This window comes from Sphaerodactylus townsendi, linkage group LG02 (assembly GCF_021028975.2).
Source record: "Sphaerodactylus townsendi isolate TG3544 linkage group LG02, MPM_Stown_v2.3, whole genome shotgun sequence".
Taxonomy (NCBI): domain Eukaryota; kingdom Metazoa; phylum Chordata; class Lepidosauria; order Squamata; family Sphaerodactylidae; genus Sphaerodactylus; species Sphaerodactylus townsendi.
The window spans coordinates 80,686,563-80,705,441 of NC_059426.1; the positions used below are offsets into that span (position 1 = coordinate 80,686,563).

The window sequence follows — 18,879 nt, forward strand, 5'->3', positions numbered from 1 at the left end:
GGAAGTAACACAGCTGAATAGTTGTTGACCTTGTGGTGGTAGCTTTAAATTATCTGCTCTGTCTTGACCTTGGTCTGAATCTTTGGACTTGTGTATTTGCTTGACCCTTGGCCTTGTTGCTGTGAGTGCTGGAACTTTTGTGCCTGACTTCTAGAATACAACGTTGACTGTGGAAACTGGGCTCTGTATGTGTCTGTGTATGAGTAGGTACTGGGAAACCCTGACACATGGATAGCCTCATCTGGGGGGAGGTTTAATCTCCCTCTGATGCTGGTGCACTCCTCTGCTGGCACGGGTGACCATCCCACTGGCGCAAGGGTCAAATGTGCTGATGGGGGTTACTTATTCTGGCAGCTGAGTTTTGTACTGTTCTGTGATGCCGGACTTGAAAGCCACTGCCCTTGTCTAGACCTGCCAGCACAAAAAGCTGTGCCAGCATGGCTGGGGGTATTCTGGGGCAGGCCAGGGGCATAGTTGATATTGGCTGGCTTCCTCCCAGCCTTTGTCTGGCAGAATGCTGATGCTGGGGGTTTGAGCTTATGCCACTCTTTTGGGTGAATTGTCAGTGCAAACACCTCTGCATTTCTGACAGTGATGACAGGAACATGGAGAATCTTTGCCTTGTGGATGTAGCTGTGGCTAATCCCAGAGGTCAAAAGATCATCATTGGTTCTGTGTTGGCAATGACTATCACCACATAAGAGGTAGCACACAATGTCTATAATCTGCCTGGATCCTCTGGCAAGTAAGAATCTGCCTCCCAGTTCTTATGCAGCACAGGCTATTCTTGGAAGTTTTCTCAGCTTGAGTGCTTGCTTCCCCATAAAATTCCTCCCCACACTTAAGCCAACCTCCTATTTCAGGCCTGCCAAGCCCCACAAAAGCTGAAACAACCACTTAATCCAATTGCAGTGGTTTGTGAATGATGAACCCTCCCTATCATTGGCAATGTACAAGCAGAGCCATTCTCATAATAACTAACAGGAGCCTCATTCTTGATTCATCTGCCTATACTTGCCTTGCTACCTCCTGGAAATCTTGATGCTCTTCAGAGTTCTGCATGTCCTTGTGCTTCAAAGGGAATAGTCCTGAGAACCTGGCAGCTGTTTATCTTCACTGAGAATCTGCTGCTTGTCAGCTAACCACCCGCAGGTCCAAGAGATGCAGTCTTCTTTGTTTCACTGGGAGGAAGCTGCAAAGACTTCTTTTTATTAGTACTATATTTTAAAGCAAGAATTCATCAGGGAGTATTTCACTGAACTCAATGGGACCTACTCCTAAGCAAGCATGTTTAGATTTGTGCCACATGTTGCTCAAGTCAGTCCTTTCCTCCTCAAAAGTGCAGAAAAGATTACGTAGGACATGGTCACTCCTTGTCTGAGGCATACGAAAACTAACTAACGGAGGGGTGTTTTAAAATAAATTGTTTCCCCAGGCAGCTTCTATGAGGTAAGTTGTGTCCAGAAGTTTGCCTTATAGATAATGGGTGGAATTTTCTCTATGTAATTATACTTTTTAAAAATTAATGGTGATGGTTTGTAGAAAATCTTAGGTTCACATGCTAAGGTGCTGCTCTTGATCAGCTTTCTACTGGCTATTCCATTTCCTGAGCTATCCAAAATGGCACCCATAGGGTCAATGTTCCACATTGATTAGACCCCTGAGCTTTATGCAATATTGTAAAGGTTCATTCTGAATGCATAGTTCTATTTATAAGGAGGAATGTTCATCATGCTCTATCCAAGCATACCCCAGGTGCAATTTAGTCTCTGTGCCATCACCGCACAAGTATTTTTGTCACAGGTGAGTAGTGTTGTATCTTGTCCAAATAAATCAGTGCTCCCATCCTGGAGCTTTATGGGAGAAAGTATGGGGATTATTTAAAACATTATTTGGATTCTTAATGTAACATGTTCATTAAAAAGGTGTGAGTAGAGAAAGAAGAGTTCTGTTCATATAACAAATATTTTTTTTTATCACTAGCATTTCTTACACAAACCATAGCAGCATTCTCTGGATGATATAAAAATATTTTCCAGCAACAAACGCTGCAATCTGAATGATGGCAAAATGCAATACCTCCACTGTGGAAGTGTAGCCTTTTGTGAAAATGTGAGACACCAATGTGTGTTTGCCTGCTGAGTACAAAATGGACTGGATGGGAAACTCTCATATACAGTACAGTTGGACTTTGAAATCTCAGCCAATAATGGATTCCTCCACTGCTGGACTCTATGTAAACAGAGTGCTTGCTTACATATTAATCACTTATCCAAGATCACAGCTCCTCAATTCGGTTTCATCCTTTCACTGTTTGTAAAATCCAAATATTAATCACAGGCTAAAGTCAGAATGGTACTGGAAAAGCCAGGGATCATTCCTGAGGTAAAGACTACCACCCTAATGTCAGAGGAGGAGGGCAAATTTTGCCCACACCCAAAGTGTTTTCAAGAGTGAAGCTCTGTAAACCTTTTGTATAGATAACATGGACAGGTGAGAACTATGAAACTGAGTCTCAGTATAAAACTTTCCCAATCTAACAGCATCCTTTTCATGCTGCATTTCAAATATGTATACACTGCTTACAGCACAGGAGACATAGTACACTGTGTGACAAGTTTGCATGCCCAAGAATCAGACTGGTGAATAAGAGGAAAAGCACAGGAAAGAAATAGGTAGATGGATTTTCTTCTGACAACACAACTTGTGAAGTGATAACTCACAGATTCCGTCTGAAGAACTGGTGATGTCTTGAGGGCCAGAATACAATATACAACTTACACTGAAAGTGGCTTGCAACAAAAAGCTGTATGTTTGAATGAATAAATAATAATGAAAGAAGATTCTCTAGTGTATTTTGTTATCAACTCAATAATGTACTGTAGTGCTGCACAATCAAGTATATATATTGTATATGAGGTATATAAAAAGTATATATATTGTATATGAAGTATATAAAATTGTGTATGAAGCTACACTTATCAGCTAAACTCCCATTGAGCTAACTGGAATCTGGATAAAACCACTCTTGTAAATACTTCCAAAGCCAGTGGTACCAACAAACAAAAACAATGAGAGAAAACAAATACCATGAAAATAACAAGGACCATTGTGTCACTCATTTTAAAAATCTCCTTACAATAAGCTTGTTTATGTATAGAAACCTTAATGGGAATTAGAAGGTCTGAAAATCTTTAAGGCTATTCTGAGGCAAAACACTTAACTCATTGGCACCTGTAAAATAACATGAAATAAATGCAAACCATAATGTAATATAAACAGATACAAATGAAATTAGATAAAATCAAGATGATTACCAACTCAGTCTATGCTGAAGCGCTGGGTGCTGCAAACGTCCTTAGCAAGCTAAGAATATTAAAGCTTGTAAAGGGAGGCTAGGTACACAAGGTCACAATGTCCCAGGTGTGACTAATTGGAGATATACACAGGAGACCAAACTCTGGTTCAAGCCTCTGGCTCTAAGGTATCGAGGCGAAAGATGAAGACATTTTCCATTATCTGAAACTGCTGTTGACCATTCATGTAAGTACTGCCCACGTTAATTGTCATCAGAATGCTGAAGTGCTCTGGAGGATGTTCTTTCAAGATGCAGCGTTCCACCATAGGGGCTTCTCTTTTGTGGTTCTGAATGCCCTTTATAAGCTTTAAAGCTCTTAGCTTGCCAGGGACATTTGCAGCACCGGAAGCTTCAGCATAGACCACTGTCCGGGTTGGTAGTAGCCTTGATTTTATATAATTTCATTTGTATCTGTTTATATCGTTTTCATTTATTTCATGCTACAGGTTCCAGTGAGTTAAATCTGTTTTTCCTTGGAACAGCCTTAAAGATTTTCAGACCTTCAAATTACCATTAAGGTTTCTATACATAAATGAACACTATTGTTAGGGGATTTTTTAATGAGTTGCACAACAGCCCTTGTATTTTTACTGTATTTTCATGGTAATTGTTTTCTCCCATTGTTTTTGTTTGTACGTACTACTGACCTTTGGAAGTATTTATGAGACTGGTTTTATCCGGATTTCAGTTAGCTCACTGGGCAGTTGATGAGTGTACCTTCATATACAATTTTCTGTTTACGTATATATTCTTGATTGTGCAGGACTACAGTGCATTATTAAGTTGATAACAAAATACACTAAAGGATTTTCTTTTATTCATTCAAAGATAGACAGCTTTTTTTCTGTGAGCGGCTTTTAGTATAAGTTGTATGTGGTTTTCTGTTTTACGCTGATCCTCACTAATACTGTCATGGTTGAGGGCCAGAATGACATCAACAATATTTCCAATTATAAAGCCATGAGACCTATGTACACACATTAACTGTTACCACTAAATGCAGCACTCCTGGTTCTGTTCTTTACAGATGACTCTAATCAATCAGTCCTAGACTTGTCTCTTCAGTTTACAGGGCATCAACACAGAATACTAGAATCCAAAGGCTGGTTTAGATATGCAATGACAGCATAAAAGGCACCTATGTTTGTTCCCTGGATAAAGGCCGGATCATCCTTTCAGCAATTTTCTGAATATCAGACTGTGTAATCCAAACCATTGCACAACCCATTACGATATCCACCACAATGCAATCAAAATTGCCGCATAGAGAAAAGTGCATACAATGCAAATAGCTCCATATGACTCATACAATTAATGCATACCACACATTGCAGGTGAAAACAACCTCCTCCTGGGTGAACCTTGAATTGATATCCAAATTACCCTGGGCAAAACTAGTTTCTGATCCATACAATGGCAATTATGTAGATCTTCAGTAGGGGCATAACACATTCACTGAGAGCTAAAATAAACAATTAGCAGCATCATGTAATGGAACTGTTGCTGGACTGGACTGCTTTGGACTGCAGTTGAGGGACTGAAAGAAAGAGATAAACAGTATCTTGGGTTGGGAAACATTGCTGAGGACAGAGCTACTGGCCAGTTTGTTGCTGAGGCTCATTCCGCACACGCAGAATAATGCACTTTCAAGCTGCTTTCAGGGCTCTTTGAAGCTGTGCGGAATGGCAAAAACAGTTGTGAAAGCAGCTTGAAAGTGCATTATTTTGCGTGTGCGGAATGAGCCTGAGTGAAAAAAGTCTGCTTGCCTGGGGTTGATTGCTGGCCCTGCCTTTTACTGTGGCTGTTGAGAGGCAGGTGCTGTGAGCCTTTGAATTGCAAGGCTGAACAATTGCAAGTTCAGGTCATAGTAAGGAGAGAGCATTCCTGGATATGCTAAATGACTGTGGCTTAGAGCAGATGGTTGTGGAACCAACCAGGGGAGAAGTGATCCTAGATCTAATTCTATGCGGGACCCAGGACCTGGTATGGGAAATCAGTGTTGTTGAGCCAATAGGGAACAGTGACCACAATGCTGTCAGATTCAGTATCTCTGCATGCGAGCAAGTGACAACTACTAATGTAGTTTTATTCGCCTTCTGAAGGGGAAATTTCTCAAAGATGAGGAGGATAGTATGCAGGAAGCTGAAAGGGAAAATCAAGAGAATCAAAACTGCCCAAGATGCTTGTAGGTTATTTAAAAACACAGAAATAAAAGCTCAGTTGGAATGTGTTCTGTAGATTAGGAAAGGCAGCACCCAGTCCAAAAGTAAACCACCATGGATAACAAGGGAGGTTAAGAAAACTATCAGAAAAAAGATGTTTTTTAGAAAATGGCAGTCCAGCTTGACTGATGAAGAATACGAGAAGGAACACAAATGGTGGCAAAAGAGAAGCAAATTAGCTGTAAGGGAGGCAAAAAAGGATTATGAGGAACACATGGCTGTGAACATCAAGACCAGCAACAAACAGTTCTTCAAGTACAGAAAAAGTAGGAAGCCAGCTAGGGAAGCAGTGGACCCGTTGGATGACAAAGGAACAAAAGGAGTGCAAAAGGATGACAGGGAGATTGCAGAGAAGCTGAATGAATTCTTTGCATCTGTTTTCACCCAAGAGGAGGTGAGGACAATTCCTGCACCTGAACCAAGCTTCTTAGGAGGCAAATCTGAGGAACTAGCAAAGATAGTGGTAGACAAGGAAGAAGTTTGGCAGCCATTGATAAACTAAATGCTACCAAATCCCCTGGCCCAGATTTCATTCACTCAAGAGTTCTTAAAGTGCTCAAGCATGAAATTGCTGAGCTTCTCACTTTAATATGCAACTTATCCCTGAAATCTGTCTCCATCCCTGAAGACTGGAAGATGGCCAATGTCACACCAATCTTTTTAAAAGGATCTAGGGGGGACCCAGGAAATTACAGGCCAGTCAGTTTGACATCTGTTCCTGGTAAATTAGTAGAATCTATAATTAAAGTTAAAATTATAAAACATGTAGAAAAGCAAGATCTGCTGAGGAAGAGTCAGCATGGCTTTTGCAGAGGCAAGTCCTACCTTACAAACTTACTAGAGTTCTTTGAGGGTGTAAACAGGCATGTGGATAAGGGGAAACCAGTGGACACTGTCTACTTGGATTTCCAAAAGGCTTTTGACAAAGTTCCTCACCAGAGACTACTGAGAAAACTCAGCAATGAAGGAATAAGAGGGGAAGTCCTCCTATGGATTAAAAACTGGTTGAGAAACAGGAAGCAAAGGGTAGATGTAAATGGGAAGTTCTCACAATGGAGAGATGTAGGGAGTGGTGTCCCCCAAGGATCCGTTTTGGGACCAGTGCTCTTAAACCTATTTATAAATGACCTGGAAGCAGGGGTGGGTAGCATGGTGGCCAAGTTTGTGGATGATACCCAATTATGTAGGGTGGTGAGAACCACAAAGGAAGGGGGGAGTAGCTGCAGTATGCCACCTCCTAAGAACCATGTTGAAAGGTTCCCAAGTTGCACATAAGTAGTTATAGCTGCTGGTACTGAGTAGTTTCCAAGTTGAAAGGGCACAAGAAGCTGACTAAAGCCAGCTCCACCTCAGGAGCACCCCCTTCAGTGCTGGAGTAGGCTCCTATGATCACTGGAGCTGCAGCTGCAATGGTGCTCGAGTGTCATGCTGCCATGCAACTCTGTAGTGCATGCAATTCTGTAGTGTTAGCATAAGTGTCTTTGCGCCAGTGTAAGTGGCATTTGCACTGGCACCAGCAGTCTCTCCCCCCCCACCTCAGAATTTCACTGTAAGTAACTAATATGCCAGGGATAAACTTTTACTGAAGCCTTCTCCCCAACATTAGGTTTATTTTGTTTTATATTAAACCTCTTGTTATGGACTGGCAAAAGGCAGAGCTGCATAGCTCACCTATGCCCTGAAAGAGCTTTTTAATATCCAAGGAGGAAGTCTAAGATGATAATCCTGTCCCTGAATTGCTCAACTGGCTGGTCAGGGGCTTCTTAAGCTTGAATTCATAGACTGATGCAGTATTATCTCCCAGTATTATCAAACTTACCCACAGTGTAGTCCATCTGATCACCATGGAGTTGTTTTATACTGAAACAGGCCTCTGTTCTATCATGTTTAATATTGTCAGTCTAGCAGCACTCTCCATGGTCTCAGGCAGAAATCTTTCACATCACCTGTTTATTTTAACTAGAGATGCCAAAGATTGAGCCTGGGAACTTCTGAACACAAAGCAGATACTCTACCACTGAAGCACAGCCCCCCTAGAAATATTGTTTCGAATACTGAGCTATTTCATAGTGTTTAACTTCTATATTTTTACGTTTTTAAATTATTTCATGTTCAGACCAAATTCTCAGAGATTCTATACAGCTTTCAGCATGTTGGCTGCCTCTGAGCTACAATATCAGTACTTGTTTTAACACAGAACAGTGTTTTTAAAGAGACAGCCTCAACTATTGCTTGTACAACTATTGTTGGTCTGTGCACTGCCTGGAGTAAACTATTTCTGAATGACGACAACCATGCTGTTTTCAAAAAACAGGCACTGATTCATGCATATACTTACATTGCAATTTTAAGCATCTATAATCAGAAATAATTATCACTGAGTTATATAGGACTGAATCCCTTTTAAGTGGATTTGGGACTGCAACTTTAACTTCTCATTATTTGATTCCTCGTCTTCTGATGACTCCCAGCCAAACTGTGTCCACAGAAAAGTTTGTATTGAAATTGACATCAAAAGGTATGAAAAGCTCCCCCTGTAGTGATCAGTTTTTGTAGTAGATTCACACAAGCAAGTCAACATTTGAATGCATAGTACAAAGATGAATATATAAACGTGAACCAATCTGAGGATGGTCTATAATAATTTGGGAGATGTATATTGTCTTTTCAATTCTGGAGGTTGACCCAAGAATTAAGAAAAAAAGTTATTTAAAAAATAGATAATCTTCTACTGGTATGGAAACAGACAAGCTTTGGGGGAAGCAGCTGAGTCTGTGATGGAAATTCTTTATTGCCACTTGGTTACAGCTTTAGGATGCTTCTGGACCCACAGCTGAGTATGGAATTGTACACTACATTAGAGGGCAAGCATGTTTTTTACATCTACCTTTAAAGAAGACTGAAAGTCTTTATGTTGGATGCAGTCTGGGTAGTGATTCATGCATTTCCACTGTCACTAGATAATCTGCAATATACTTGAGGCTGCTCTTTACAATGTCATGAAAGCATTAATTAATGAAAGCATGATGCAATGCAGCAGGCCCCTGAGGAAGGTGGGCTGGCAGGAGCACATATGCTCTAGCAGAGGTGTAGCTAGGGAAAATGGAGCCTGGGACAAAATCTGAGTTTTGGGGGGGGGGCCCCCATATGGGCAGCCACCCTCTCCCACCACGACCAAACAATGCTTTTTGCACCAAAGACATCTCAAAGTCACCATCACATTGTAGAACATGCCCCAACAAACAAATCTGAACACACCCAGGGCTCCCTAGTTTAAATAACATTGAAAGTGATGCTATTTTTCGAAGGGAGGGTGGAATCCACCCCGAAACAGCATCACTTTTAATGTTGTTTAAACTAGAGAGCCCAGATTCTCCTTTTAAATATACTTTAAAGGGAGACTCTGGGCCCCCTAGTTTAAACAACATTAAAAGTGATGCTGTTGGAGGGGGTGGGGAATAGACCCCGAAACAGCATCACTTTCAATGTTGTTTAGACTAGAGAGCTTAGATTCTCCTAGAGAGCCCAGATTCTATTTTTAAATCCATCTGAAAGGGAGAATCTGGGCTCCCTAGTTTAAACAACATTGAAAGTGATGTTGTTTCTGGTTAGATTCCCCCGCCCCAAATAGCATCACTTTCAATGTTGGTTGTTGGGGGTTTTCCTGCTGGCCGACAACGGAAAAACACAAATAATACCAAAAAATTTAGAAATGAGCCCCAATTTTTCTGCGCCCCAATGGTGGGCGCCCGGGACATTTGTCCCTGGATGTCCCGATGGTAGCTATGCCTCTGGGGTCTTGACTTCCTTTATTGCATTAATCTACCACATAGCAGGTCTTCTGTTTTTCCTATTGTCTTCAGTGTTTACTAGCATTATGGTCTTTTCCATGGAATCATTTTCAATCTCAATACAGGCATTAATTTTCTGCCCCTAAATATTTCTCCTCTGCGCTAATCAAGCCGATTACAATACACATCATACATTAGCATCCGTTAGAAGCATTCTTTTGAACATCCCTCAGAGATCTCTATGTCCTAGGGTTATCATCTCCAGGTTGCGAAATACTTGGGAGATTCTGGGAGCCTGAAGAGGGCACAGTTTGGGAAGCAGAAGGACTTCAATGGAGCATAATGCCATATAGTCCACCTTCAAAAGTGGACATTCGCCTGGAGATCAGTTGTAATACTAGAAAATTTCCACCCACCACCTGGAGCTGGTAACTCTAATTCTACCCATGTCTGCCAAAGGGAGCTTTGACTCTTGAAAGCATATACCCTGAAACTTCTGTTGGTCTCTAAGATGCTCCTGGATTCGAACCTAAACTATTCTTCACAACATTGTTCTCAGGAGCAAATGGAAGAATAGAGAACTGTATAAGCCGCTCTGAGCTCCTTGGAGAAAGGGCAAGATGAAAATGTACTAAAGAAACAATATCATGCCCATTGCAAATATCCGTCTCTTGTACAAATGAAAAATTAACTGAAACATGATTACATTCTTTTTAAAATCATAAAAAAGTCTTCAGAATATAATTCCAAACAGCTCTGTTGCTTGACAATGTTTGCTCCACTAAGTAGTAAGTGAAGAAAAATTCACAGGACTGGATACAAACAGAATCGTAAGATTAATGTATGTGTCTAAGGAGTTTGGGGGTGTGTTTCCTGAACAGCAGCCCTCCATAGAATTGCTAACTCCACGCTGGGAAATTCCTGGAGATTTGGAGGCAGAGCCTGACCGGGGTGGGCGGGGCGGGGGGAGTTGGGAGGGGGGGGGGGAACTCAGCAGAACTGTGATGCTTCAGAGTCCACTCTCCAAAGTTGCCCTTTTCTTCAGGGGAACTGATTTCTGTAATCTGGAGATCAGTTGCAATCCCAGGAGAACTTCAGGCCACACCTGGAGGTTGACAACCTTAGTTGATTTCATCTGAAACTGAAGGGGACATTACAAGTAGTTGGTGTATAGTAACAGGGAGAAAAAGCAGCAGGGGGACTAGTTGTGTTAAAATAGCTGTTAGGATCCCAGGTCCATTTTTATTTTATCATTACTTCTAAATAGTCTTAATACTATTATTACATGGAGTTATTTTCATAATCTTGTTCCAGTAAGTTTTAGTACCCCTACAGATCTGTCATATATACATATAATTCTATTTCAAATTATCACTTCTACACAAATCTGAGTTATCTGATATATTTTACTATGCTTCATAGGTATAAAATGCCATTGATACAAAGACATTCTCTTTTATTTTAATGTACCCAGAATACCTTATATTGTATTTCCTGTATATCTATTTTCAATTTTATCTCATTTCTTGTACACCTGTTTTCAATTTATAATAATGTACCATATTTCTTGGTAGGGAAAGCTTGACTTCATTTTATTTTGGTAATTTATTGGTAATTTCTCAAACACTGTGGGGTCCATCTTTCTGTTTCTCTGTGTACTAAGAAATAATAATATATTGAATGTGAAGAGAGGTAGTGGTAACATGATAGTATTTCCCCTCCAGTTCTCTTACAGCTCTTCCAAAACTATGATATGATTATTCTCAGCACAATTCATTTACTGAACATGACAACTGTTTTTATACAGAAAATTTACCTTACTACAGCAGTAAGCTGAAATCTTGGTGGTATAGAGCATGTTCCAGAGATGGCTGGATTAGATTTTAAATTCATTTAATGCTTGTTTATATATATATTAATACATCATTCTTCACGACTCAAGAGTCCCAAATGTCACATCACCTTCAAAGAATACAATAGTTTATCCAACACACATCTCACTAAGGTTAAGTTGGCTGTTCCATCTTGCAAAGTGCCCCTCCCCCACAGTGATTCTTGGAATAGTGGTGAAGTGGGCCAGAAACAGGTTCTGGAACAAACTTTTGAAAGATCTAGGTACTTCCCTGGGGGAAGATCCAGGGGCTCAGCTAGGGGTGCCATCCTTCCATGTGGGGCCTGGAGCAAATGTCTACTTTGGAAGGTGGGTTCTAGGGCATTATACCCTGATGAGGTTTCTCTGATCCCCAAACCAAGCCCTCCCCAGGTTTCACATCCAAAACTCCAGGAATTTCCCAATCCAGAATTGGCAATTGTAGTTTCAGGTGATGCCTGGTCCAGTATCACCAGATTGGACCCAGAAACCTTGGACTCTTGGCTGAGGGGTCTGCTCCTTAAGCCTCAGCTTAAGATAGCCAGATCCTTGGGCAGTTGCCCCTCTTCCCTGTAGGATGAGACTCCAGACCATCAGTCCCCCAGGTTCTCCCACATACCCATTGGGAGCAATGGAGATAGCAGGTCTGTGAAGAAGCATCATCACAATGGAAAAAATGCTGCCACCAATGAGCTAATCACTGCTTTATTGTATGTAGTTCTTTACAAGGTTGGATCTCAAACAGGCTTAGCTGCATGAAGCTTTCACATGCCTGAGCCACAAAATCTTTCAGTACAGAAATTAAGCAGTCTCCACCTCCCTTCTTTTATACTATAATTTGGATTTATGTAATAATAGTCCTTCTCTACAAAATTCTACTCTTTTTTTAAAAAAAATCCTCTTTCTAGAACCACTTCACCAACTGCCTTCTTTCTTTACAATTTGGGTTGCCAGCTCCGGGTTAGGAAATACTGGGAGATTATGGAGGTGGATCCTGAGGAGGATGAGGTTTGGAGAGGGAATTCAAGGAAGTATTATGCCAGAGTCCACCTTCCAAAGTGACTGTTTTCTCTGGGTGAATTGATATCTGTCATCTGGAGATCAGTTGCAATAGCAGGATATCTCCAGCCATCCCCTGGTGTTGGCAAGCCTATTTAAACTTCTTTTCAGTGCCAACTCAGCAGGCAGGTTGTACTGCCTAACCCTACCCAGAGCTACATTTGTGGCAGAGTACCATTCAAGGTTTATCTCTGGAAACTATTTACAGTATCAGCATGGAACCCGAGAACACCCCCCCCCCCATGCCCAGCCCTTCCCCACCCCGCTGCCTCAGCTTCTCTCTTGTGACAATTCTTCTCAAAATAAAATGGACAGTAGGACCCTTTATTACCTATAGTTCATAGTCAAGATGAGCAGAAACAAGATGGTGAACGCTTTCTATGATCACTTCTATGAAAGCAGTGGAGATAATCTTCCTGGGGTTTTTTGTTTTTGGACAATGGGAGATTTTCGAAATTGCAATGGTAGGGAGATGGAAACATTAATGTTTCTCTCTATTACACTTTCTCTTACCATTTGTCCTGGGGCACGCACTGATTCATAACATTCCCATTTTATTCAAAATCAGGATTTTAAAAACTCACAAAATAATAGGTAAAGATAGTCCCAGATTTAAAAACCTACCCAATGGAGCCAGGATCAAACAGTGGGAATTTCTCTACAAACTTGAAAGTAACTCCAGGTTTGTAGAAAAATCTGAAATCCTTTTTTGAATAAATTAGAGTAACCCCCCCCCACCCCAGCCAAATAATAGAAACAACATCTGTAGCTTTATGAAATGAATGTGCACTGAGCTGTTGCAAAATTACATTGTGAGATCTCTATGGGAATTGACTGGCAACCACAGTGATACTATTCCAAAACTTGGTTTCTGTAAATCAATGGCAGGGGGAGCAGGCTAAAACAGCCCTGGAAAGCCCCCTGCACCTCCCCTGTCACTTCCTCTAATAGAGGGAAGACATGCCAGGGCAGGTCTGTGGTAGCCACCAAACAACCTGGTACCACACAATGTGTGCAGTTCAGCCAGACTCAACAGTTGCCATTATGTGATTGAACTAGGCAACTCACTGCCTCTGGTGACAGAAGAAGCTACCAAGTAACTCACAGAGGAACAACTCAACTAGGCAACTAACTGCCCTACAATTTGGCCAGGCCTGGCAGTGGCCACCAAACAACCTGCTGTCATGAAACAAACTGATCTTGGTAACAACCAGCAGATAACTCACCTGAGCAACTCGCTACTGTACAGTTTGCACAAGTTTGGCTAGGAAGGTGTCACTAGGTAACTCATTATGACATTATTCACTCAGACTAGGCAGTTATAACCACACAAGTTGCCCAAGTGATTCACCACTGTGCAAATTGTACTACAGCCTTCACCAGCTCATCTGAGGTAGGTGCACTAATAGGTGATACAACAAACTACTCAGTACCAGCGGCTATAACTACTTATGTGCAAAACACCATTCATATATTTCCTTTACCAATGTTTATATATGAATGATTCAAAAATTCCAACCTATATAAATGTCAACGGTAAACAATCACAGTCTTTTGTTCAACAAATAAACACCTTTGCCAAGTTATACCATCAAGCAAGAACATCTACATCAGAATTCCAAACTAAAGTATTAAATTACACTGAGGTTTTGTGTGTTCTTATTTGTATATATAATCAATATCAACCAAATACTTGTAAATACATTCATTCACAATCAAATGATAAATCAACTCATAAGACAGCATAAATGTAGCAGGCCCCTTTCTCATCCCACTCCTTGTGCTAACAATATTAGAACAGATGCAGGCAAAACATCAGGAGAGAATGCTGCAACACGGCCATACAGCCCAGAAACCACACAGCACCCCAATATTAGAACCCTTGTTATATAGCAACATCTCCAATGCATACCCTTGTGCTCACTTCAGCTACCTATTGTTTGTCTGCTTCTGTCCTTTTCTCATTTTCCTTGTAAGCTGTTTGAGACAATGGCTTGATGATGTGTCAGACTGGAGGTCTACCCACAACAACTGAAAGTGCTCTGATGTCACGTATTTGCATAGGTGTTTATATTAGATAAACTATAGATACCTCTTAATCCAACACCATCTACTGACTGAGAATGCCATCTTGTTCCTACTAGGTAGGCCTAGGGTTGCCATAGGAGATGCGGGGGGGATCAGGTACATGGGGGTTTGACCATCAATGACTAGGTTGATGTCAGTTGCAGGAAAACCACAGAACTGACATCATACCTTTCTAGATAAAACCATCACATTTCAGGAATTCCTAGAGAAACAGGCTGTTACTTCCTAGTTTCCCCCAGAAGTAACATCACACTGAAGACCCAAAGGCCATATTTTATTTTTCTCCTGCTGCTGCCCTGTTCAGGGAATATCACGATCTGAAACTACATTACAGGTTAGTCAGGTAGGCTAAAGCATGTTGAATGCAAACCAAAGTCTGCATAATCAGCTCTTAATGACCTTTTCAGGCACAGAAAGGAACAGCAATGTACAATACTAGTCCCCACAAATGATGGCCAGTATTATACTTGTGAATTGGCCAGGCATGAGACAACTGCTAGGAGTCTGGCCAGCTGCCCTTGCCTGCTCAGCAAAGCAGTACTCTCTGCCTGTTAGACTCCAGACTTTACTGCCTACCTGCAGCGGACTATAGGCACTCTGAACTGGAGAATATTCTCACTGCTCTAGGCCTAAATTTGTGCATTGCTGCCCATAACTCCAGGCTGACCCTGATGTTTTCTTCATGCCTGGGTATAGATCTATGTATGAAGCCTGAGACTCAGGACAGGACTGAAAATTGGGGAGACTTGCCCAAAGGTATATTGTGGAACACAGAGGCTATGAATATGTAACAAACAAATTCCCAAGAAACAACACCTACTATGGAGATGTGCCTGAAATGTCTCTAGTTAATGAATTGTGCATGGTTTGAGTTTCCACAGAACTTGACATGTGTTGATAAGGGCTATCAGAGAATAAGGAAAGGGGGAATGAGAGGATGTATAGCAGTCATGGAAAGCTTGCCCCTGGACACAAAAATCTCAGGCCGTTTTTTCTGCTTAGGCACAAAATGGTTAACATAGATTTGCTGCTATTTCAAATGTTTATTACTTGGAGAGCTAAAAATGTGACTTTTTAAAAAAGGTGTACTAGAAATTAACTGAAAGCCAGCCTGTGCAGTGCATCATGCATTGTGCATATATAACACAGAACTATCTTTCTTTCCCACTTTGCAAGAAACTTGTGAGGAAGGCAGCAGCAGTACAAAAGCAGCAGGGTCAAAATTAAATGTAGCAAAGAGCCTGATGATCCAAATGACCTTCCTATAAATGCTCTTGGTCACATTACGTTAGTTATAGGCCCAGAAGCTGGATCTGAGTCCAGCAGCACCTCAGATACCAACAAGATTTTTATAGATAAGAGTCAAAGGTCTGTTTGTTAGATATAAGACAATCAAGATAGCTCTTAAAGTGGCTTCAAACCATGCTTCAAAGGATAGCAGTGATAAAATGGGTGGCTTGTTCTGCCCTTACATAGCTACCAGCACATTATGTGCTAAACACATCAAATGTTCTAAAACTTTTTTAGGAAAACAAAGTGAACAGCTAAGCAACAATGTTTCACACGCAATGAAACCAAGGAAGTGAAGACTGCAAATAACAGGCAAGACACGAAGCACCAAAAAGAACTTGGGTCACAGGAACCCCTTAGCATTTGGAAACTGCTTGTAATACCAGAGACTGAGCTAGCTTGGAAACAGCCCGTTGCATTCTTATAGAATTCATCGTTACTGGCATTACCGTAGATGCAATTAATTTATCTATTTCTGTGTTGAATCCCCTTTGAATTGTGCATGTTAGTCTTGCTATAAAGACTGTCTTTGAAAGCATGTCTGTAAGTTTTCCTGCCTTCTAGGCCCTTGTATTCCTGATACATTCAAGGCTTCTGTACAGCCCAGGGTCTTTTTCCTTATATCCAGCGAGCTAATCCCCCACTTCTAATAAAAGGAAAAATGACAAGAGCAGGAGGGGAAAGTAGCCATCCTTTCTTCTTTGATAGATGATCACAATTTGCTTGTTGGCTGCACTGAGCAATGAGATCCTGGAGCCCAGCTGGCTCATATTCTCCCTGCAGTTATGAGGAATAATTACAGCAGGTCTGGTGTGCAAGCCGAGTGGCGTTACCTTAAAAAAAGGTTATACAAGCTGTAGAAGCTATCCAGTGAGTACCTCCTCTTGCTAAAATCATCACCACTCCATCCTGATGATCTCCATTTCTCTGATGAACAAGCATGCCAAAGAATTTCTACAGCCTTTTAACAGGCTGCAGCTTCTCTAACTCAACTGCCTGAGCATATAGTTAGTCCCTTGCATGCAGTTGATTTATCATTTTTGTCAAAATATCCAAAATCAATCCACCTTCTTTATTCCTATTAACACCAGCCCCACCCCCCAGATCTTCCATACTCTAGCCAGCAGCCTTGCTCTCCTAGAAAGTCTCCACGGCTGACCTTGTGATTTATGATGCCCAAGGGAGAGCAAAGCATGAGTTGCTTTCCTCTTTGCCTGGGTATCTGAACAGCATCAGAACAGCAGCTGTTTCTTTCATTCCTTCTTCCTGCTCTTTCTCTTACTTGCCAAGAGGAAGGTACTGGTCTGTGCAGAGAACAGCAGGAGCTGCAAGAGATCCAGAGAGAGATCCTCAAAAAGGCAGGTTTAGAAGCTGACAGAGGATCCACTTGGACTTAAGATTCCTTCCCAAGACATTATGTGGTCTTCTGATTGGCAGTTGATTTCCTTGACTTCCTTTTTTTTCCTCATGGGAACCGCTCAGATGCCAGAAAGAAAAGGTTTCTTACTGTGGTTCAGATTTCAACACAAGTTTGCGAAATAATTCCTGCTGATTCTAATTTGATTTGTACAATGCATGCCACAGAATTCTTGAAATGAATTTTCAAAGCATCTTTTCCCAGAGCAAAAACATTATTTCACCTAGAAGAAGTAAGTGAAGTTCCATTGCAGGCAACAGCACTGTTAATGCTGCTACAATAGCATGACTCCAGCTGTTGCACAATACCAAATTTTAATTAAAAAAAATCTAGTGCACCAGTTTCAGGACTTCTCCATGAAGAAGCTGAACCACATCCCTACTTCTGATGAGTCTTAAGAGATCTGGCTCATCATCTAAAACTTAGCCGTGCCTCAACATTCTTGCCCTTACAGCATGAAAACAGTTTTGTTTCCAAGAACACTGTAGAGCTGAATTAAAGTTTGTAGAGTGCTGAAAACAGATGTTTCATGAAATATGAGCACTGTGGACAGAGGAAATGGCAATCACTTAGCCTCCATTCTTTATCTATAAGAAGTGAATAGCACCTCATTGCTGTGGACATAAATGCAATACCATTTGTAAAGGACGTCACAAATGATAAAAGAAGGACTTATGACAGTGATTATGATGATGGTGACAGCGATGCTCATTCTTCTGGGCAGCAGCCTGCAAGATTTCCCAACCTACCAGCCTCTTCCTACTCCCCCCAAACAAACAGGTTAAACATGTAATCATTATAAAATTAATCTGCCCATTATCTTGGTAATGAAATCAGAAACAGCTAATCACAAATCTCCAATAACAACAAAACCCAAATCAGATCTATAATGATTGCTGCTTTTCATCTTATTCATTAATATTTATATATTATTTACAGCTCTCCACTTGTCATGAGAATACCTACAGGTTAGCCCCCCATCCCCATTTTCATGGTGTTTTTGGACCATATTTAAGAAATGAGCCTATACATGTGATTCATTAAATAACATTTGCATTTTAATACAAACACAAGCTACATACACGGAATAAAGAACAGTCCTTATTTTAGACCTTGTATAAATCAGCATCACTCCAATGAATTCAGCTGGGGAGACACAGATTTGAGCAGGCTCAAATATTCACGGCCGAGATCAATACTTACTTTCAGAGAATACGCCAAGGCTATGAAACCCAGACAGCAGAAATTGAGGTATACAAAGTTGAAGATGGACCAGAGATAGTAATCGTTCACCTCAGTGGTGTCTGGGTAGATTTCAATCACCGTGGTGGGATTAGTCATCGTCTTCTTCTCTACAGAGTGTTTGCATTGGATAGGTGGCCGTAGGCTATCCCCTTTGCAGCTCTTGGTCTCCATGAGGCAAACAGCAGAAGAGGGAGACAGGACAGGTGATCCTTGTTGCACAGGAGGTGTCTTGGAGATGCAAGCAAAGCACCCCTGCTGGGGTGCGTATGGGGGTCTTCGAGTCCAAAAGGCCCCGTCAAAGGGACACGGAGGACCCAAGGGGGGTTCCTGTGGTCTCTCCGTGGTGGCAGCCCCCAGTTTACCCAACTATATCCCAGCAAAGTATGATCGCCTGAAAAGATGGGGAGGAAGTAGGCAGGGAAGGAGAAAGATGAGGGAGAGAAAAACAGAATGGGGATGCAAGATTTGGAAGGAAGACAAAGGAAAGGGCAGTAAGAAAATGAAGAATGGGAAGGGGGGCAGATTTTCAGGCAGGAAGG

At 41.4% G+C, this 18,879-nt stretch overlaps 1 protein-coding gene across 3 annotated transcripts in view; it reads right to left on the reverse strand.

Moving 5' to 3' along the window:
- IFITM10 (interferon induced transmembrane protein 10) overlaps positions 1 to 18,879 on the reverse strand; it is a 38,603-nt gene that overhangs the window by 18,271 nt on the left and 1,453 nt on the right. For all 3 annotated transcript variants that reach the window (XM_048486753.1, XM_048486754.1, XM_048486755.1), the window contains exon 2: positions 18,299 to 18,731. In XM_048486753.1, the coding sequence (XP_048342710.1) occupies positions 18,299 to 18,511 (213 nt within the window). In that variant the 5' untranslated portion in view covers positions 18,512 to 18,731. The remainder of the gene's footprint in view (positions 1 to 18,298; positions 18,732 to 18,879) is intronic.